General features: G+C 39.3%; 1 protein-coding gene across 4 annotated transcripts in view; it reads left to right on the forward strand.

The window, feature by feature from the left end:
* Positions 1 to 23,529, forward strand: part of rasgrp4 (RAS guanyl releasing protein 4) — a 26,163-nt gene continuing 2,634 nt past the window's right edge. Inside the window, exons 1-17 of one of the 4 annotated variants that reach the window (XM_017465680.3) lie at positions 1 to 608; positions 1,100 to 1,239; positions 8,478 to 8,650; positions 9,709 to 9,814; positions 10,125 to 10,187; positions 10,268 to 10,396; positions 12,268 to 12,409; positions 12,712 to 12,885; positions 14,626 to 14,742; positions 15,763 to 16,038; positions 18,437 to 18,517; positions 19,536 to 19,640; positions 19,775 to 19,884; positions 21,276 to 21,426; positions 21,602 to 21,638; positions 21,743 to 21,874; positions 23,311 to 23,504. In XM_017465680.3, the coding sequence (XP_017321169.1) occupies positions 1,142 to 1,239; positions 8,478 to 8,650; positions 9,709 to 9,814; positions 10,125 to 10,187; positions 10,268 to 10,396; positions 12,268 to 12,409; positions 12,712 to 12,885; positions 14,626 to 14,742; positions 15,763 to 16,038; positions 18,437 to 18,517; positions 19,536 to 19,640; positions 19,775 to 19,884; positions 21,276 to 21,426; positions 21,602 to 21,638; positions 21,743 to 21,874; positions 23,311 to 23,504 (2,088 nt within the window). In that variant the 5' untranslated portion in view covers positions 1 to 608; positions 1,100 to 1,141. Of the gene's footprint in view, positions 609 to 1,099; positions 1,240 to 8,474; positions 8,651 to 9,708; positions 9,815 to 10,124; positions 10,188 to 10,267; positions 10,397 to 12,267; positions 12,410 to 12,711; positions 12,886 to 14,625; positions 14,743 to 15,762; positions 16,039 to 18,436; positions 18,518 to 19,535; positions 19,641 to 19,774; positions 19,885 to 21,275; positions 21,427 to 21,601; positions 21,639 to 21,742; positions 21,875 to 23,310; positions 23,505 to 23,529 lie in introns of all 4 variants that reach the window. The other 3 variants (XM_017465678.3, XM_017465681.3, XM_017465682.3) reach the window with 3 other exon arrangements.

Consider the following 23,529-nt stretch of genomic DNA (forward strand, 5'->3'; position numbering starts at 1 on the left):
ACACATACTAATGCACATGACAGTTCCTTTATCTCTCAGAGCCAGTGCTTGTAGGGGACTTGTGTGTATTGACCAGTTTTGGCTTGCTGCTCATTTTGGAAGATTCCCTTCTTGACACACTTTATTTCGCTGACAGTCTTTCACCATTCTGAACTTGTCGTCGCTCGAGTGGGAGTTTTTCTTCTTCTTTTTTTTTTCTTTTTTCTTCTTGTGGTCGGTTGGTTTGTTTTCGCTCTGCTGTTTACTCAATTAGGTAGAGGTGTGGTAGAGAGCGAGAAAGAAATCGTGCAGCTGCTAGTGTACAGGTCTGGTGTTCTGGGTGCTACTGAACAGGACTGAGAAGATCCTGTCAGGCAGAGAGAGAGAGAGAGTGAGAGGAAGAGAAAGAGAGAGAGAAAGAGAAAGAGAGAGAGAGAGAGGTTGGACCCAGCGTCTCTGTTGTGGGCATAAACAGAGTGTGACAAGCCAACCGATCGACAGCACAGCCTCATGGGAAAGTAGGGCCCCAGGACTTGTGAACAGATGCCCATACGCATCCAGAAAATCAGCGCAGGAGTTCAGAACAGAGAAGATCATCCATATGCCATGATTCGAAAAGAAACCAAAAGGTAACAGGGGCCTTCCCTACTTTCTCAGCTCTTACAGATGATCTATACAGGTTATGTGTCAGCGCAAATAGGGTTTAACTGCTTTGCCTTTTTCTGTGTGGTGTGTTTGCGAGGTCCGTTAGAGCTGCCTGTGCACTGCAGTGCAGAGAGGCACGATAATTGTGGTTACCAGACAAGGTTGTGGCTTCCCTTTGCGTTCTTTAGAATTTGCAGTTCAGTTCTCAATTCCCTGTTAGAGACACACAGCACTTATTTCTCGCACATAAACCCAGAAGAAGAAAAAAACACCTCACGACTTCTGAATTTAAAGTTAGTTCGGTCCGTTTTAGCACTTCTTTTCTTTTCTTTTTTTTAAAGTGAAGATGGGTGGATTTACATATCTGACACGTTTGTGTTGAATCATCAAGTTTGTTATCACTGATCTGTCGAGAGGGGATTTCACATCAGGGTCGCTTTTGAACTTAACATTTCGCTGCCGTCATCTGCTGCAGATAGAGACTCCTGCCGTAGGGCTTGGCTTTGAGATCCAGGCGATGTCGTTTCGTGAAGATCTGCGCAAAGTGAGGAAGAAGGCATCGTTCTGCATGACGCACTGGACACAGCAGAACGGCTCCAGCAACACCTCCTCGCAGTGAGTGGTGCAACTCAGCAAGTGGCTGAGTTTACTTCGAAATTCTATTCCGAGAGAAACGGTGCGAAACATCCGAAACATCAGCGTTTGTTGTGATAAGTGTCACAGCCACGATGTGTGTGTTGTTTTTTTTTTCGTCTTCTTCTTCATCTCTGTGCTTTTATCTGATTGCTGGGAAATGACAGTCATTGCAGTCCTAGATACATGATACTATCAGCATCAGCCAGTGAGAGCACTACTTAGGAAGTGCCTATGTGTCACATGTCTTGCAATATAAACAAATAAGTCGTGATGATCTATCATATACATATCAGCACATTTTCTTCGTTTTATTAGCTAAGAATTTGCTTTACACGTATTCGCACGTGATTCGTTTTTAGCGTTGTTTTATATTATATACAAAAATCGAAAAAGTACCATTTTATACGTTTTAATATCAAGAGCTAAATCTTAAAGGTACCGTTGTGTGACGTCACTGAGATTGCTTTTTGTTTATTTTATTGATTAGCTGCGTAATTATGGAGATTTGGGAATCGTTTTAGTTTATTGTGTTTGTCAGTGTATTGGGTTTGCAAACAAGAAGTAAATGAAAGTAAATGACTAAACTAAGGAAGTGCATTTTAATTAAAAAACAAAAACAAAAACAAAGTCAGTCTGTTAAGTCTAATTCAATATACTCAATTATATATATATATATATATATATATATATATATTCAATATTCAATCTGTATGCAGGTACGAATATTGACACAGTCGGGGCTGACATATTTTAGAACAGAAAAATAAATCAAAGCTTGACTTAAAAGCTGGAATAGAAGAAGTGTACCTTGTGTTTTGTGAAAGCCTGTGACAGAATATTTTGTATTCAGTTATTCATCTTAAAGCTTATTAGTCAGTTACTACTATTAATTATTGAATAACTCCACTATGAGAGTGAGGAATGTCAGGAACGTCAGGACTAACTGGTGGATTCTGGGAGTTTGCATGATAAACTGGATCAAGTCGAATTTAAATGTCTGTAACATTATAAAACTTAGTGCTGGTGAAGAGTCTATCTGTTGAGCTGGTGTACTAAATGTAAACGCATTAAGCACAAGGATTTGGAATGATCGGACCCAGACAAGATGAAGGTACAACCTTTCAGGTCCTGAAAGGATGAGATGACTTTTCGAAATTTCCATGAGTTGCTAAAAGGTATTCTAGGTAACAGATCTGGGGTCAAGACCAAGACTGGCACCATGATTTGTTGCATGTGATTTAACACATTGACACGTTTGCAGTTTGTTCATAGACGTATTAGTCGGTATTAGTTCTTTGGTTGATGCACATATGTTTTCGAGATACTTTAATCCAGGGGTCAGACAGACTAATGACTCGATTATAAATAGAATAAATCTACTAATCATTAAATTATAATTAAATCAAATGTTTTGATAATTTAATGACTACACAGACACCCTGCCGGTGCTTGACAGATCCCTGGGGTTCCTGGAGAGTTCTTTGAGAACCATGGCTTTAATCAGTGGAGTTATGTGAAGCAAGGCCGGTCGTTGATTATCTACCAAGTTGGAGATATTTGGAAACAAATAAGTCTATATTGTATTCTTCAATGCATTTGGTCTTGTTATGCACTTAAACAATAAGTTAGGTAATAATAATAATAATAATAATAATAAGAAGAAGAAGAAGAAGAAGAAGAAGAAGAAGAAGAAGAAGGGTCTGTACAGCTTATTTTCAATTTGTAAACTAGATGTAGATACAAAATTAGATTGCAAATTTTTGCGTGTGTGTGTGTGTGTGTGTGTGTGTGTGTGTGTGTGTGTGTGTGTGTGTGGTGTCTTAATGAGTCTAGCATCAATTAATCAATTACTGGGAGAAAAGGACTCTTGACTCCTGTGTGTGTGTGTGTGTGTGTGTGTGTGTCTGTGTGCACGCACATGTGGGGATGTTGCTTTGGCCAGGAACTTGGAGTAAAATACCAGCTTCTGTGTCAGGGAAGAGGAGAGGGGAGTGTTGAGGGGGGATTTCCAAAGAAAAAAGGAGAAGTTGTTTTCTGAATGACCTGAATAGAGCAAAGGGTTCTGAAGGAGAGGAAGAGAAAGTGTGTGAGAACGAGTAGGTGCTGTATAAAGCCGAAACACATGCATGCACACACATACACAAGGGAATGCTGCAATATCAAATATGGCAGCCTAATGAATCATACACAGTACCCCAGGGCTTTTTGTAAACGACTAGCCAGGTTCTGAAGAATCCTGACGCATTTACCTCCACGTAAAAATATTACAAAACACTTTTGCATATTCGGGGTGCATTAAGAAGTGTGTGTGTGTGTGTGTGTGTGTGTGTGTGTGTGTGTGATCAGTAACTACAGTGGTGTCTTCTTACCTGTAACATGTGAGGACTGTTGGTTTATGCAAATAAGGGACAAAAATATTAAATAGAGTATTTTGCATGGGGTTTTACTGATCTGTTTTAGGACCAAGAGAACGTGAAGAGGAAAGAATAGTGGAATGAGGCGTGTGCCTCTTTTGAGTCAATACTGATAAAAGTGCTTATGAAAAGTAAATATGGAATCTCGTTCACGCTTAACAGTCGACTGATTAAAATGCAGACTTAAAAGCAAGTCTGTGTGTGTGTGCAAATGTACTGTATGTGTATGTTCTGCTGAAGGTTTTAGGATGTGAGACTCTAAGCAGTGACAAGAGGAGAATTGAAAATGAGCTAGTGCTACTGGATGAGAGAGAGAGAGAGAGAGAGAGAGAGAGAGAGAGAGAGAGAGAGAGAGAGAGAGAGAGAGAGAGAGAAAGGGGTTGGTCATTCTAAGAACTTGTCCCCACTTCTCTACACACGCAGCTAACTTCCTGTTTGTGTCGTCAGTTCAGCCATGAAGCCTGACCACACTCATACATGCTACTCTTTTCAGAGAAGCCTTTATCTTTTCTACCTGCTGGAACACACAAACAAAAAGGCCTTAGTGTGCGACTACTGAATTAGAATCAAATAAGTCGCCTGTACTCCTGGTACTGGATGTTCCTCTTTGCATGTGTAATGAGCCTCTGTATTAAATAGGAGTTAAACCTGAAGACTAGTTTTCAGGTCACCTGACAGTTCCATTATGTACATACTGTGTAGTAAGCATACAGTATGTAGTGAATAGACAGTGTGTTTGATGGAGATGGAAACATAGCTATTGGCAATTTGTTTTCATGTATTCCATGTCAAAAGAATTTGCATTGTTCATCCCGTGTAGTGAGCATACAGTATGTAGTGAATAGACTATATACTCAAAGAAGTTAAATAAATTAAATGCATTGAATAGACTGTGTATCTAAAAGGAAGTATATATATATATATATATATATATATATATATATATATATATATATATATATATATATATATATATATATAAAACCAACTCAGAGGATTAATATTGATGATTCTACGGTTTATGTGATATGAATACATAGTGTATCACTACTGTGCTGTGTATCACTACAGCTATATAAATGGCACACTATGTTCTGTGCCTGTGTCAGTAGTATAGTGAATCACAGGCTTTTATTAATAATCAACTACACATTTTGAGTAGTTGATATTCAAGCTTTTATTTTTTTTTAAATCTGGCAGCAATAGTACACACGCATCATGAGAGTATACATAATAAGCAAAGTATTACATTTTACACGGCTGTGCATTTTCTAGTTGGCAGCCATGAGGAACTTCAGAGGTCGAATGTAGAGCTGGAACACTATCACATATTAACACAAAGGGCAAATGTTGTAGTCGCAGCCTGACAGACTGCAAATAGGTGTAAATAGCTGCAAAGTTAAAGTGTTCAAAGGGGGTGTATATCTGACATTGACAGCTTTGCAAAGTGACATTCACACATTGTAACTACCAATATGTTGGAGTGTGTGTGTGTGTGTGTGTGTGTGTGTTGCGATACCAGGCAGGTGATGGGACACGAGCAGCGACAACAAACAGTGCACTGCTATGACCAAAACAGTAGTGCAGATTTGATCAGGACAAACACAGGAGCCGAGTCACTCTGTAAACATCAATACACATGCCATGCTGGTACACACACACATACACACACATATACACACACATGCGCACATAGGTACATGTTCCTACATGTTTGCTGAATCTCTGCCTCTCTGATTCATCTGGGCTACAATTTCAATTTGTGTTTCTGAAATTTATAATATAAAAGTCTATTAACAACGTGAGTTCATCAAAAGAGCACCAGCAAACATTCAGTAATTATTCAATTCGATTCAATTTGATTTGTATAGCACTTTTAACAATACATGTTATCACAAAGCAGCTTTACAGAAATCTGGATATTAATTTTTTTTTATTATTTAAATTTATCCCTAATGAGCAAGCTAGAGGCAAGGAAAGGGTGGCTTGCCAATGGTGGCATGGAAAAACTCGCTGAAGCGATAAGAGGAAGAAAGCTTAAGAGGAACCAGACTCAAAACGGAACCCATCCTCATTTGGGTGACACCAGATTGAGTGTGATTAAAAATCATTTCACTTCTATAACTGTATACTAATTATATTTAAGTGCACTAAGTGGTGTATTCTGTGAAACTATCTAGTGACCTTGCCATTTGCAGCGAATAGGACAGCACTTAGAACACTGGGAATGTATGCTAGCCAGTACTAAAGAAATGCCCACATTGACCTCACAACATGCAGGTAAAAGGCACTAGGGTGCATTTAGAATGCTAGACATAAGCTTGTGCAGAAACCTAGTAAAGATGTTGTCACTTGTAGGTAATAAGGGTTAGACCACCATTTGGGAGATTACAGGAAATAGGGACTAGAGTGCCTTTTAGAACACTAGGAATCTACCCTAGCTGGTGCAGAATGTCCATAATGACCTTGTGATATCTAGGGTATAGAGACTAGGATGCTGCTACGCACCCTAGCTGGTGCAGAGTCCCAGTATATACCCTAGCTGTAGCAGTATCCCCATAATGACCATGCAATATGTAATTAATAGAGAATAGAGCACCATTTGAGACACTTGGAATGTAACCTTGCAATTCGTAGATTCTAGGAACTAGGGTGCCATTTAGACACCTAGCTGGTGCAGAATCACAATAATGACCTTGCCAGTTGTAGGTGCTAGGGACTAGGGCGCTATTTGAAACACTAGGAATGTACCCTAGAGACTAGCATGCAGTTGGGGACACTTATACAGTGTGTACCCTAGCTGGTGCAGAATCCCAGTATGTACCCTAACTGGAGCACTATCCCCATAAGAGCCATTTGAAACACTAGGAATTTACCCTACCTGCTGCAGAATGTCCAGAATGACCTTGCAATGTGTTCGGAATAGGGACTAGGGCACTATTTCAGAGACAATGGACTGCATACTCCTTACAGTCTTTTCCTAACAACACTCATTACTTATGATGTTCTCTTTATCAGTACACCAACTTTTACTCCAGTTGCAATAATGAATCTTTTTTTTGTGTGTGTGGTATTTCAAACATTTCCATCCAGCCTTTCTCATGCCCACATTCAAAACTTTAACTAAAACAGAGTGATGAAAACTGACTACACATGCACACACTCATGCAACCTCTCTGAGCACAACACGCAGATCAGAAGTTGAAGCCACAATAATCAGATAGCTGAGGCCCTGCAAGAGAGCTTGCACGTTTCACTTGCACAGGTCAGCACAGTTTTCTTTGGTTGATTTGCATACCAAAAGATTGCTAGTGTCTTGCTTATGTTCTGCTTGCTACTTAAAAATGGATCTTGAGGTGAATCTTACATTTCTGACTTGTAGCTGTAACGTGTCTGTCAAAATACCCAATATATCTGATGTTTATCTAAATTGTTGGTTATAAACTATATGGCCAAAGGTTTCTGGATACCTGATCATCACACCCATACAATATGTGGGCCCTTCCCAAACTGTTACTACAAAGTTGGAAGTACACACTTGTATAGGGAAGTCTTTGTTTGTTATAGCATTACAAATTCCCTTCACTGGAACTAAGAGGCCCAAACCTGTTCCAGTATGGTAATGCCCCTGTGCATAAAGCGAGCGCCATGAAGACATGGTTTGCAAAGTTTGGAGTGGAAGAACTTGAGTGGCCTGAACAGAACCCGAACCTCAACCCCGAACACACTCGTGCATATATCTAGTTGAGACCAAGTATGAGCTCAAATGATCGAGACCATGCTTATATTCATCCATCAATCCACCCATCCATCCATCCATCCATCCATCCATTTTCCATACCACTTATCCTATACAGGGTCGCTGGGGAGCCTCGAGCCTATCCCTCCGAGCTAATGGGGGGGGGGGGGGGGGGGGGGCAGCCTGGATGGGGTATGCTTACATTTATATTTAACTCAATATAAAAATCCTTCTGATCAAGCATACTTTTTATCCACATAAAAATATAAAGACTAAATGTGACACAAAAATTCTAAAACAAGCCCCCAAAATGGGAAAAATGGGGAAAAAATGGATTCACAATTATAAACAGCATGCAGTGTGATATGAACGTACACCCTGTATCACCTGACATTCTTATTGGGAAATTAGTCTTCTCTATTAGTTGCCATGGATCATGTTTTTTTTTTTTTTTTTTAATTATTATTATGAGGTCTTTAATAAGCACACACATGATTATCCATCAGAGCAGCAATTATTTAATTTTCTATATAAAGCACTTTTGTCCTGAGTGGGTTTGCCTCATGTCTTTTAAGAAACAAAGGGAAGCTGTATATTTTAAATAAATTAAAAAATAAAATTGAGATAGCAGTCAACACAAGCAAGTGCTATTTGGTCAGAACATATAAGAACCAATCATGGTCCAGTATGCAAATTCAGGACATGCGATACTCGTTTTGAAGAGATAAGGGTTGGTGTATGTATGGTTTAGGGCATTTCTAATTTGCATATTCATAGAACCTGGCTTTCTTAATGCTTGTAAAAGTATAGGTTTGTTTCTGCACCTTTCTTTGTGGAGCCATCATACCAAGCAATGTGTTATTCAATAAAGGTTGTGAGAACGATACGTGCCCTTCTAGCCTGTTGCTGGAACACCACGAATGGAAAGCATGTGCTCTTTGCGTGCTCTCTTGGCTTCTTCTTTCTTTCCTTGGTGGATAAAAGTGCATGGCAAAATAACCTAATTGTAAAGGGTCGCTTTCTAAATAAATAAATAATACTGCTTTGTCTCTCTTCATCAGCAGGAAGTCACGCCAGGAAGGAGGAAGCATGAAGAAGACCAGGAGGCCGGTACAGAGAAGGATGACCTGTCCGAGTCCTCAGGAGATCAGCCGGGCGCTACAGAGCCCTACTATACCTGCGAGTGCTCGTGCTGCCAGTCTGGACGAGCTCATCCAGCGCTGTCTGCACTGCTTCGGTCAGTGTGTCTACCTGTCTGTCCAGCATAATGACATTCCCTCTCACCGTCTACCTGTCTAACATAATGCATAAAAGCATAAAACAGACCTTCTCCGGTCTAACTGCCTCCCTTTTTTCTCTCTTGAAGTTAATAAGACAGAAACTGCAGCTTAACATGTTACCAATGTTAATCTTCAGGACTTTCCTATTTCAGAAAACTGAAAAGTACTTAAATGTTTACCTCTGAACGTTACAAAGTGCTAACACTGGAGACTCCTTCCAAAAATGTTAAACCAATACATCTTCACAGAACACTTCACCATATCAATGATTACACACTTAAAAATAAATAAATAATCTGGTTATGTGGTGTTACCATACAAGACCCTGAGCTGTTGGGTAGCTTATGGTAACTATAACCTATGCAACACATGCATTATAAATGTAAACCTTGCAGCTAGGACTGCTGTCAGTGCTGCGGTTATAGATAACATTCTGAGAAGTTAGATTTGAGATTCCAGTAGTGCTGTGGTATAAAGTCCATTATCACCAAGTTGTTACAGTCTTCTCTATAAGGGCTTTTTATTATCTTGTCATCTCACGGTAACACAATAACGATCACTGTCTTCTGTACTCTCATACCCATGCTTCAGCTCCAGTCTAATGTCTAACTTTGCCTTAAGCCTGTCTCTGAACTACTCCACATGTTTATATTGGGTCTTTCTTGTACCAGTGATGATGCAATCTTCTAATAGCGTCATAGGGGAAAAGGAATGAAGACATGAAAGACGTTCTTTGCGCTCACTTTGCTAAAAATTACTATTATGCATAAATGTTTTGTCGTGTCATTTTTCTCTTTTGCCTTATACGGCGTTTTGTTTCATTTAAAATGTTTTGCTGTCTTGAAACCCATAAAGTGCGGGAAAGAGAAGAATCTAGTTGGCTGTTTTTTAGATCCTGGGAATGTCTTTGTCCTGCCTTGCTATTCACATAAAGCCTGTCTCGCTTCTTCTTCCCCTCTCTTGCATCACTCCTCACTTGTAAAATGATGCTAATTTCTTTATTTGTGTGTTGCAGACTCTGAAGGGAAATTAATCCGAGGAATGCAGCTGGTCAATATGACACTGATGATGCACAACTGGGTTGTACCGTCACACATCTTTGCCCATAAACTGCTCTCTCTATATCCTTTATTGACTTGGCATTGTATATTCACTTCCAGAACAATATTTCATATTAGTGCCCTAGGGGCAGTCTTTACCTAATCTTAATACTAATGGGCTGAGGTCAGGGTGTATACAGTATGTAGCTACACAAAGCATCACATGGCATCTAATCTCCAAAACAATGAAACAAGAGCTGCCTTGTTGGGCATATTTACAAATCTGCCTGCTGGTAGACCGGTTCCTTTGAGAGTGTGCGTATGTGTGTGTGTGTTGCAATAAGGGTGTGTGTCCATGCTCTTCTAAGACTACTCCTTGACTAGGCATTACCTACAAGGACTGTCCTGCGGAGAAGAGACCCCAGAGAAGACCTCAGATCTGCCAGTTCATCAGGTCAGTATTGTGAGACATTTACCAATGAATGGACTATTGTGTGTGATGTTCTTCATATTTACACTCGCCTTCTCACTCAGGCACTGGATAGCTCATTATCCTCTGATGTTTGAGACGGATCCGCTGTTGGAGGAGGTCATGGGGGACATGTGTGCTCTGGTCAGGGCTGAAAAGGACTCCCACTGCCAGCTGATTGATACTCCATACCCGTGAGTGATCACAAATTTGATCTAAACTGCATATGGTCCATATACAGTACTGCTAGTTCTGAACAATTTTCATATCTTGTAACATGACTGCATCACTGATCTCTGAAAGACACTGATAGTAAAAGAAAAATCTAGATTAAACAGATTATCACAGAGTTTCTGTCCAGTTGCTTTTTAAATGAAAATTTATCAACATTTTCGTCAAACTGTTTACATGCGTGCTGTTGCTTATAACCAAGCTAACAACCTCTAGATCCTTATGCATTCAATTTCTGAATCTGGTAAGATTCTGCTCGACATCTGGAAATTAGACACTGAATATAAGCTGGCTAATGACTAACGTTCGTAGCCTAAGCCTAGCTAGTACGTAGCTGTTCAGTCTTTCATAAAGACACTGTAGAGAAAGTACAAGCAAGACATCTGTTATAGCAGCATTTCTCTCAGATGTGTTGATAAATGACTAAGAAAAGGCCCTGTATGACACAAATTACTCAGTAATTAGACTTAGCATTGGCCGCTAACTGAACATGCTGGGTTCTATCATATTTAAAAACTATTCTAATATATATTTATTGTATAGTAACAGCTCATTCATACTGACTTGAATGGCGGACGCTGCAAATAATTTAAGACTAATATAAACAGATTATAATGTGCTGTATAACAAGGAAAGACTATAATCATAATCATTGATATGGTGAAGTTTTCTGGAAGTTTTATTTAACATTTATTGAAGGAGTCTCCAGTGTCAGAGCTTTGTAACAGTCAGAAGTTGAAGTTTTTCGCCAATGGAGAGTCTTCAAAAGTTTTCACTTTCCCGTTTCTTTGTGAACATGAAAATCTGTATTTTTGTCTCATTACATGCATGAGAAAGGGAAAAAAATGAGAAGGTGTTTAGGGAATGCACGGAAGCCCTAAGCGGCCATGCATTATTCATTTTTTCTTTCTTGTTTCCTCGTGATCTTGACTTAATTTTCTCGTGATCTCGACATAACAAAAGTTGTTTTCTCGTGATCTCAACCTCATTTTTCTGTGTACTCGCCATCCATCAGCCCTGAAGTCAATGGGTTTTTAGTTAAATGCCTGAAATAAGGTCTGCAGTGAACACAAGATCAAGATATGTTCACGTTTTATACTACAATATAAACTACATCAGTAATACCCCAATCAGACCTTTGTCTTTAAAAAGACGGTTGCTAACAAGTGGCTAAATGGGACTACAGAAGTTATCGGGGACATAAAACGTCATCACGCTGAACAGGAAAACTCATCTACTACAGCCTCGTTGTGCTTATAATTGCGCTCTTGCAAACTATTCCAACTCAAAATTTCCAACTTGTAGATTTATCCATTTATACTATTTTCCAATTGCGGTGTTTGTTTTTTTAAAAAAAATAAAGACTGAAAGAGTTCTCAGAAGCGTAGCGGTGGTGACATTCGTTTTTAGCCTAACTTTAGCTTTTTACTTCTGGCGATTGTATTTAGGCTTCAAAATTCATAAAAGTTGCGTTCATTTGTGAAGATTGTCTAGATGAATAAAACATTAGGAATGAGCATTTATAGCTTTCGTAATGTCAGTCATAACAGGAACAAACCTACTTCGTTAGTGGACGTTCCACGATATTAAAAGTAACTATAAAACACTCCAGGACATGATATTACAGGAAAATAATCTACTTCAGGACGGTAAGAGTAACTCCGTTTCACACTGCGCCAGATCACACCATCTTGTTGTTAATTATTTTTCCAATAAGAGCACACCATATTATGTTTTATTCCGTGCTTGTCCTTCAATCTCAGAATCAGACTCACTTCAACATATAAATAAATGATGTATCCTCGTTTATTTTCCACTCTATTTCTGAAAGCAGTAATCCTCCTACGGACATCTGCCTGGCTCCCTCACCCTCAGTGAAGAAGAGGAAGGTGTCTCTGCTGTTTGACCACATGGAGGCTGACCAGATGGCCGAGCACCTCAGTTACCTGGAGTTCAAAAACTTCTGCAGCGTTTCAGTGCGTGGGCTGACCTTAAACACTTACCACACCTGCTCACACCTTCAGGATTTCCTCCAGACGCAGACTGTTACACAGCACAAAATAAACATTGCTTCACCCTAGTAATGGCAATATCAATAATGACCGTTTAAATACGACTGATTATAAAAAAATATGTCCCATGTATACATTCATGTTGGGGTCATCGAAACATGACTAACATGCTCTGAATTGGAAACTGTGCTCTCATGTTTTGACTGGTTACTTATGAGGAGTAGCTGAGTTTGTGATTGCTAATTGTGTGATGTTTACCGTCTTAGTTCCTGGATTACCGGAGCTACATGGTGCACGGCTCGGTGAGGAATAACCCGGCTCTGGAACGCTCTGTCATGCTGTGTAACGGTGTCTCGCAGTGGGTCCAGCTCATGATCCTCAACAGACACACTCCACAGCAAAGGGCTGAAGTCTTCACAAAATTCATTCATGTAGCACAGGTAAGCTCCCAACAACACAATTTATACACATACATCTTTAGTAGATAGATCTTTAGGAGCTCATTGGGTAGCAAGTAACATTTATTTATTCACTATTGCTCACTAGTTAGCACCATATTTGAGGACAGAACTCAAACTAGAGGCTGATTCGTGAAGTAACAGTCATTAGCCTTATGAACAGTAACCTAATTTGATTAGCTAGCATGCTAAGTCTGACTGGGTAAAGATATATGTAGCTATCATGTTCATGATACAGGAAATATAAAGGCACTGTGGCAGTAAAAATGAGACAACTGATTCTCTTCCCTGTTCTTTTTGATGTTTCGAGAGAAATACCAGAATACACACTGCACATTGTGTAACACTCATGAAACAGGCGCTTTCTTACTGCCACTCACTATTTCCACACTGAACTGGAAGCCACGTGAGCGTTGTGCAACTAACATTGAAAAAAGAAATAAATTCTTGACTCCTTCTTATTTTGTTTAAAGTTGTTTTTGTTTTTTTTGTTTGTTTGTTTTTTTTCAATTTAATTTTAGTATTATTTCATTTTTGTTTAGTTTTATAAAATCAAGTTTGAGGGGTTTCTTTGAATGGTACCACTTTTACTTAAGTGTGAATAGAAGTACATCATACCTGCGTAAATCGTTCCTTACACCTGATATGAACCTACATCAACATGCTTTTTTTCCTTTTGATGTCAAATTGACGCAATACCGGAGTCTGATATCTTTTGACATAATCCTGCGTTAGGACACTTTCTGGGCTGTTTGCTGTTAGATCTGTGTGCTGTGGTGGACAGTAGGCTAACTTTTCCGTTATTTAAGTTAACTTTGCGAAGTGATATGGAACTGTAATGCGGACAATAACTGGGCACCTCAGAATGTCTGTCAGCCAATCAGAATAGGGAATTCAACAGTGCTGTGGTATAATAAGCAATAATACAACGAGTGTACATATATACAATAATGAGTAATAATACTGAGTGTACGTATATACAATAATGAGTAATAATACTATAGCGTACTTATATACAATAATGAGTAATAATACAACATGTTCTTACATACTGTACAGTAATGAGTAATAATACAATGAGTGTTCTTATAAACAGTGTTAATATAGTAAGCAAATTTTTGAAAATGAACTTTAAATGCATTTTCAGCGGAAGGCTGACGTAGAAAGATGACGTAAAATCAAGACTCCAAGATACTGAGTCAGCGTATTATTAAGGAAGTAACATTCACAGGAATTCCAAAATGTCAGTGTGTTAATACATAGGTAATATATTTTCCACAGAAGGCATTCGTTGTTGTTATGACTCATACATTACTGAGAAACCAGCACCCATTAAATTAATACATATAATGATGTTGACCACTGTACTAGTTGCTGTATCACAGGAAATGAGGTCATTGAGAAAGCCCTATGTTGTGCCCTTGAGCAGTAGTTTTATAGTTCACACCAGTACTGACACTCAAACTTGTGCAAACACATAGGAAGCTGGTGAGCTGGTGTGTCATGATGTGAGTGGTTGGTAGTTAAATAAGTATGTCATTCTGACACTATGTGCCTTACATAAACTTCCTGGACCTTTCAAAAGCAAATTTACAGGAAGTAGGGTGTTCAGAACACACATAAGTGCTCACGTAGTAAATAGATGTACAATAAGAACTGTAAAACCATAGAACATTCTTCCCCTTTCTCTATGTGTGTGTGTGTGTGTGTGTGTGCGAGCAGAAACTAAGGTCCCTGCAGAATTTCAACACTCTGATGGCAGTCATAGGCGGTTTGTGTCACAGTTCCATCTCCCGACTCAAGGACACGGCCAGTCTACTCTCCTCTGACATCACCAAGGTTTGTGCAATCCCACAAAATTACCCACAAAAGACAATTTTGGAGCTCCCCAGCCAATCACACACACACACACACACACACACACACACACACACACACACACACACACACACACATCACAAAGCTATGATCTGAATTACAGTTGACACTATTGTCAGTGCTGCTGTTATAGAAGATTAATCAACACCGTCTGACCAATCAGAATCGAGAATTCAACAGGAATGTGGTATAAACATAGTGTACATATCAAAAGAAAAGTTGATTTTAAAAGAAAAAAACAAATGTAAGTTTTTCTCTGGTTGTTGGTTTTATTCAACCCCGCACTAATTAGACGCTTGTACCAATTCATTTGTGTCTTACAACCGATAATAGCTCTGTCTCTGAATCTTTTATCTATATATTTTCCTTCGAAATTGACCTTTTTGGCTTTAATAAATCCCTAATTTTTGGCTCCCTAAAGTGGCACAACAGAAAATCATTCAACATATCATCAGAAGAGGGTGGAAGGGATGGCAAACGCTCTCTGACCTGTCAATCACAGTGACACTAGCCAATCGGGGGTGTCTGTGAGCTTGCGTGAGCTTTACTCGGAGTGTGTTACGCTGCCTTGTGATGAAGCAAGAGTAGCATTTTGAAAAGGTGCAGTTGGCTGACTTCACGTGCTAGCCAATATAATCTTATTGTGGCAGTTGTATATGATGTTTTACCATCAAAATAGCTTTAGTTGTGCTGTCTGTTTTATCTCTGTACCAGTGCTATTGTGGAGAGGTGTGAATTATTTGCCCAGCAGGGGGCTCACACCAACCCCATTTCCCACTTCCCTGCTCACCAGCAGCTAAACATAGAGTCACGATACTCTACACACAGAAACCCAACAGTGTCCTGACGAATCTTATAACAGACCTGCGCTGATGAAATAATTCATTTGTTTATACTGATTGAAAATGTCTGATAAGACAATGGAACGAAGTGTACTGTTAGAAGGGGTTAACCAAAAAATATCTCATTCTCTGTCTGCAGGCGCTGAGCGAGCTCACAGAGTTGCTCTCCTCCTACAGTAACTACAATAACTACAGACGAGTGTACAATGAGTGCAGCGGTTTTAAAGTGCCTATCCTGGGTGTGCACCTTAAAGACCTTATCTCTTTGAATGAGGCACTGCCTGACTACCTGGAGGGTGACAAGATCAACCTGGGAAAGCTACAGCACCTGTTCAGTAACATCAGCGAACTGCTGGCCATCCACAAGTGCAAGCCACCGTTCGAGGCCAACAAAGACCTGCTGCACCTGCTAACGGTGAGGGAATAAGAGTACAGTGCTGTGAAAAGGTATTTGCCCCCAAAAACAGAAGAAATCAGGATACTTTTTCACAGCACCTTAACCAATAGAGGTTTTAAAGGGGATAGTAGAGGAGATGGAGTTAGACAAAGTGGTACAACTTGAAACGTCCCTTCACGGAAGTGTTTGTATCAGTCACGCCATGTGCAATGGTGTTGTTATAAATACATGGTCAGTTCAATGGCACCATGCTCAAAATAGTAATAGAAAACACAAACATTTCTGTGCACATACACCTGGCTGCTTTGTTGATCCAACAACACCTGGGTTTATTATTAACTTGTAGCGGTATTTTTTTTTTTTTTTTTTACCACCATCTCTACTTGTCTTGCTGTTTTGCCTCACTCTGTTGCTCGTGTGATTCTTAGAGGTATTAGTATAAAACAGATAAAGACATGCCTGCAGTAGTCGGTCAATGACATAGCCATGGCATCAAATAAAGACTTAAATAAATTATTTAGCAGTTGCATTCGTAGTGAATTAGCTAAAGTACATTTATGTTTACATGAAAACATATCACACTATACAAATGAGGTATTTACCTATGCAGGACATGCCACTGTTTCCATCTTGACTATCGAAACCATCAGACTGAGTATGAGTACATGCTTTTTGGCACTTTATTAAGCCCATTTTATGCTTCTCTAGTTTAAACATAGCCGTGAAAAGTGCACATACGCATTCGTATGAGTGTCCAGAGTGCCTAGGCTTGTTCTTAATAATGTTAGCTAGTTGATTTGACATGAAGTGCATTAGCTAGCTACATTGGTTACCTTGGATCGAGTAGGGTTGCAATGAAAAAGAGGACATTTTGTTCCAGTTTAATATAGAGCACTTATGTACAGCTGTAAGTAAAATACATTTTATTGTTTTCATTAACCATTAGCGGCCAGCACTGGGAAAGAACTGTTATTTTCACTCAGCTAGGGTTGTCTGTTGACATTTTTTCCCCACCTAGCTACTGTAGCATTTCCTGCAGCTCTGGTTGCTGCCGTGAGTTTAATGTTTAAGATGTTATGTTACTTGGCACAGTTTGCAGTCTGCTATGCATGGATTTCCATGAATGAAATAGTGATCCAGATTGCTATCATTTCGTGCCATTAGAGCAGCAATGAACATTCACACGTGGTATCAGAGCTTTTTTTTCATGAATATGATAATAAGTAAATGGCACGGCATCAGATGGATAACCAATATCGATATACCGGTATCAATATTGAGGCAGCCCTAGTTTTGACCACAGTTTTTTTTTTTTTTTTTACCAGTAGTAGTTTTAGTAGTACATATTATATAGATGAGATGATGATTTAAATTAGTTGTCATCAGTAGTACACCATCTCCTCTCCTATGTATCGTTGGTGTACTGTAAATACTCATATCTGTTCACCAAGTGTACTACATGCTGTCTTTGTTTAGAGTCTAGTATGAGTATGATGCATAGTATGCCATTTCAAAGACAACCTGGCTTCAATGAAATGTACTGAAGCTAGACCAGTAGGTCCTAGTAGGATCCCAAATTGCACCTCTTTTTTTTTTTCTAACACCCTTTTGAACTCTTTAGCTAATTGACCCTTCATAAACTAGTCTCTGGAGCCAGGAAAATGTGCTGAGATTGAATTTCAACTTAATTTCTAAAGCGCTTTTAACAATTTGACCCAAAGCGGCATTTACAGGAATCAGGATGTAGACTTATATCCCTAATGAGGAAACCAGAGGAGACAGTGGCAAGAAAAAGCTCCATGAAACAAAATGAGGAAGAAACCCCGAGAGGAACTGGACTCAAAAAGGAACCCGCACTCTTCTGAGTGGCACCAGATAGTGGGACTATAGATTTTATATATATATATATATATATATATATATATATATATATATATATATATATATATATATATATATATATATAAACCTTCCAGTGGATCACTATTCATGTGTTAAAACGTCACTATTCATGTGTTAAACTGAACATTGTTTGAAGAGCTCAAACAGATCGAGTTATTTATGGCTCAAATACCTTCTTCTTTTATCAAATTACTCAACACCTCATACAAAAAAAAATAAAAAATCCTTGCTGGTGTGCGCGTTCAGTTAAATTCTGCTCGTTAACAAATAGTGAACAATATTCGACGGAGGTATTCCATTCAAATTTGTACATTGGCACATTTGTAAGGTTTCATAAAATGATAAAATCTCAGTCTTTAGGAGTACAGCTGCAGGATGTATGATCGGAAGTAAGTAGGATTATATAATATATGTAGAATAGGAAGCGGGAAAGGGTGAATGCTTGAGGTTGTGATAAACTCATTCTGACCTGTACATATGCACGTGTGTCTCGTCCTGCTTCTTCTGCATGCAGCTTTCCCTGGACCTGTACTACACCGAGGACCAGATCTACGAGCTCTCCTACGCCAAGGAACCCAAGAATCCCAAAATACAGGTAAAATTATTCATGCTAAGTCTAAACAAAAAGGATTCCGAGAGGAAATCTGCTACACTGTAGTTCAGAAACTGAAGTTCATTGCTGTTTCTTAAGGTATAATGGATCTAAGCGTACCCACAAAAAGCACCTTTACTGGATGTACTTTTATAGAGAATGGTCAAAGTGATGTTGCATGTAGTCTGAGAGTCAGAGGTATTGTAGTTCCTTATAAATAAAGGAAATAAAGGATATATTGCTTACAAAATAAATAAATAAATATAAAAACAGAACATGAAATAATATTAAAATGAATACAATCATTAATCTCCTTTGTTAATGTTAAGTTAAATATGCCATGAATCCATTTGTTTCCTATTAGTCTTACATTCAACCCAACTTTTTACATGTAGACCATAAACAACAACTTAAGCATTATTTATCTGAGTATAAGTTGTTGGATTCTTCACCTATTTTCTATTTTTTTTAATTTTTTACCTTGGCTTTTACATACATATTTGTAAATAATGTGACAATAAGTGTCACGCCAGTCGTGAAATCAACACACATAATGAAACCATATGTTAAAATCTGACTCATTTGGTCCTCTTTGGCTTCATATATGTGTTCTTTTGCATTGTATGGATATTGCATTTCATGGTAAATGTCTTGACCTTGTGAGTGAACTACTTCGAGACAGGGAGTATCCCTCAGCAGTATGGGTACAGTGAACAGCGTGTTCTTCTTCTGTGCACACACGCTTCAAAGAAAACCACAAGAAAAGATCTGAAGTACTTACAGGCGGCTGATCGTTATCTCTTTCACTTTGAGTATGGGCCTTATTACGTATGAAGGTTCTTCTAACACCTTCTGATGCCTGGGTCTGTGTGTTACATGTAAACGCATAGCACAGCAGATTGCAGTGTTTTTTTTTTTCTTCCACCAACTTTCAAGAGACTGCTCAAAACGAAACTCCATTCATATGATCTTTTAAATTAACGGTTTCTGTGTCTGTCTTTTTCTTTCGGTCTCATTCTAGCCTGTAACCCCAGTGAAGCCCCCTGTGGTTGCCGAATGGGGGTCAGGGGTGACTCCACGCCTCGACCCGGACACCATCTCTAAACACGTCAAACAGATGGTGGACGTAAGTAAAAAAAAAAAAATAATACTCAGCAGTGGAAGTGACAATGGCAGCAGTTCCTGACTGCTCTTTCACTTCCTTATTCCACACTATGTAACATGTTTCTCAGCTCACGTGGACTCTGTCTCCCTCTGCAGTCGATCATGAAGAATTATGATCTGAACATGGATGGCTACATCTCTCTGGAGGACTTTGAGAAGATAGCTGCTAATTTTCCTTTTTCCTACTGTACTCATGAAAGTGACAGGTACGGAGGACCCTAACTAGCGTTCTGTTTCACATTACATTACATTACATGGACTCAAAGTTCCAGAATGCAAGGTAGCTATATGACAGTCTCCCGAAGTTATGACAAAGGCTTGGCTCGGCTAGTTATCGATCTATGAGAAGACGAGCACAGTGGCACTGATGGCAGCATTAGCAAGAATGTTTGAGATCTGTTTGAACAGAATGTGCAGATGAGAGAGCAGGTGAGAGAGCTGGACAGACTAAAGCCCTGCTGCATCACTCTCTTTAGGTAGCGATCAAGCAAGGGCTAAATCCCACTGGCACCATTATATTGGGATGATACTGCAAAAAAAAAAAAAAGACATCTTAACACATGAAAATATTTTGAATATAGTCAAATGTATCTAGTATTCCCTAGCATAAGATCACAATATGAATATTAAACCTATTTCTAAATATTGTAACTCATTTCAAGAATTATATTTTCTTATTCTATTGGCAGATCCATTTTGCTTCTTTCTAGGAATAAATGCTTAAAATGAGCAAATATTTTAACTTGTTAAGATGTAGCTTTTTGCCGTTAATGTAGGAAATTGATTTAGAATACACCATTAAAAAAAAAAAAAAAATACAGTTGCAATCAACTCCAATTATACAACCCCTATTGCAAATCAGGTTTATTATAGAAATTTACAGGCTTTCAGTTGTTTGCAATGCAGAAATCAAATAAAACAATTGAAATAGGGTTAGGGTTAGTAGTGTACGTCTACAGGGCCATCACAGTCACCACACAGAAAATCTCTGGTGGGATTTGAAGAAGGCGGTTGAAGCACGCAAACCCAAGAATATTACTGAACTGGAGGCCATTGCTCATGTGGAAAGTGCTAAGATTCCTCAGGAACGCTGCCAGAAGCTATACATCTCGTTGCAGCAGGTCATAACAGTAAAAGGGTGCTCTACTAAGTACTAAAGATGCTCGCCCTGAAGGGGTTGAATAATTCTGAGACTGGAGAAATCCTTATAAGTTGCATTTTCAGTTGAATTCGGGGAAACCACTTGAAGCATTCGTTGTGTTGAACTATTTCATTTTAATCGCTTTTGTTTGATTTGTTCATTGCAAACAGCTGAAAGTCTGTAAATTTTGACAATAAACATGATTTACAATGGGGGTTGAATAATTTAGATTGCACCAACCTGCTTAATGAATGTAACTCGTTTTCTCTTTTATAGAAAAATAACATGCAGATGAATTGGGTAAATTGTTTGGGTTATTTTGTTTGTTTGTTTGTTTCCCCAAACATTTCTTAATTAGTCCAAAATGCTCTGGATGAAACTTCCACAAACCCTAATCTTTGAATTTTTGGCACAAATTAGATTCTGTTGTTATATTTCCGTTTTCTCTCTCCCCAGGGAAGGAAAAATTAGCAAAGAGGAGATCACGTCCTATTTCATGCGAGGGATGTCAGTATGTGCTAAGCTGGGCTTCAATTTCCACAACCTGCACAACTTCCATGAGATGACATACAAGAGGCCCACCTTCTGCGACACCTGCCGAGGATTTGTGAGGACTTTTTTTAGTGTGCCATGTAGTGTTTTTATTGCTCGTTGTACTAGTCCTGTGAAATGAATTGAATAGTAATTGTGCTTACATTTTACACCTAATTGTCTAAAGTTGCTTATGACATTTGATGCCATTTATAAATATGCAATCTATTTGTTTTTCTTTTGTCCCTCAGCTATGGGGAGTCATAAAGCAAGGATACCACTGCAAAGGTAAGACCAGATACACTTATGCATTTCTACTAAAGGACAAGTAATGTGAAAATAAACCCTAAACACAATCATATCTCTCAATCTCTGTGTGTCCTGCTCTCTAGACTGTGGGGTAAACTGTCATAAGCACTGTAAAGACCTGGTGGCAATGGGGTGTATGAAGTTCCAGGTTTCCGGAGGCTCCTGTCCCTGCACTCCAGGTCCAGGATCCGGGATAAGGACAAAGGGAAGCTGGGGTGAGATTTCCTCCATGACATAGTACATAGAACAGTTACCTTTGTAAAGATGGTGGTAAAGTTATTGGCTGAAGATAGCTAAAGATATTACATTGATACTGAAAATAAGATATGTGTGGCAGTATAGGATAAACCATTGGAAGTCACTGTGGCTTTTACATATATCAAGTATCCCCAAAATAATGTAGAAATGTTTTTATTATCTTAACCTGTTTTGGGTTAAACCCTAACCCTTTTTCTTTTGGAGGTCACCAAATTGAAATAAAAAGCTGGAACTTGTCTTTGAGATTTCGCACATTTGCGTCACTCCTCCAGGGTTAGGGGTTCGATTCTCGCCTTTGCCCTGTGTTTGTGGAGTTTGCACGTTCTCCCTGTGCTTTGGAGGTTTCCTCTGGTGACCTTCGATGACATTATAAACACAAAAATCTTAAAGGGACCACCAGATTACAGCAACCGCATTAACAGCAAAATGCACAACAGGAAACTTAACCGAATTAGAGATTGTTTAAACCTTCACCCAGGGCGTACGGTGGCTTAGTGGTTAGCACGTTCACCTCACGCACCCAGGGTTCTGGTCCTGATGCTGCTCTGTGTGTGCAGAGTTTGCATGGGGTTTCCTCCGGGTACTCCGGTTTCCTCCCCAAGTCCAAAGACATGCATGGTAGGCTGATTGGCATTTCCAGAATGTCCGTGGTGTGTGAATGTGAATGATTGTAATGTGATGTGATGGATTAGCACCCTATCCCGGGTGTACCCCGCCCTGTGCCTGATGCTCTCTGGGATAGGCTCCAGGTTCCCCGCGACCCTGAAAGGATGGAAACCTTCAACAAGTTAACAATTTATTCGGGTATTGTTAAACAAGTCCTGTTTAACCAAGGTTTAATACTTAAAAATATCGGATACGCTGTCTTCCGCGATTTTTTTTTCTGAGCTCCTCCGCACCAGTCCGGTTGCATTATGGGGATTTTTGACTTGTATAGTGTCCATCACTTGCACACTGCAAAATCACGCCAGAAGCAGTACACCATCCTGATTGGCATTTCCACATTGTCTGTAATGTGTGAATGGGTGTGTTATTGTGCCAATGCGATGGGTTGGCACCCCATCCAGTGTGTTCCCCGCCTTGTGCCCTGAGTCCCCTGGGATAGGCTCTAGACTCCCTGCACCCCTGTGTAGGATAAGCGGTACAGAAAATGGATGGATAGATGGATGGATATAGACAAACATAACAAAAACGTTTTTATTTATTTTTGTGAAGGGTTTCCCATGCTACCACACATATTCAATGCATTTTCCAAAAACACTCTCCAAGATACATTGCAAAACATTGTATGACGCATTGAGTTTTGACAATTTTTAAGCCTCTGTGTCCAAATCTAATACACCTAATTATAAAGTGTTTATCCAATTGCTTTGTTTCTCTTTTACTCAATAAGGTTGTGAGGAAGAAACATTTGTGTTTCCTCATGGAAATGGACCTGACCACTCCAAGAGTCACGGTACACCGCAGAGCATAGCGGAGAACGCCTCGCTGTCGGACCGCTCCACTCAGACAGACCCAGGAGTGTGGACACCAGTGGCAAACCGCAAAGACCTGCACCATTCCAAAACTCCTTCAGCCCCTGAGAAGGTACGAAAAAGATGCCCACACTGGG

This window comes from Ictalurus punctatus, chromosome 4, assembly GCF_001660625.3.
Source record: "Ictalurus punctatus breed USDA103 chromosome 4, Coco_2.0, whole genome shotgun sequence".
NCBI classification, from domain to species: Eukaryota; Metazoa; Chordata; class Actinopteri; order Siluriformes; family Ictaluridae; genus Ictalurus; species Ictalurus punctatus.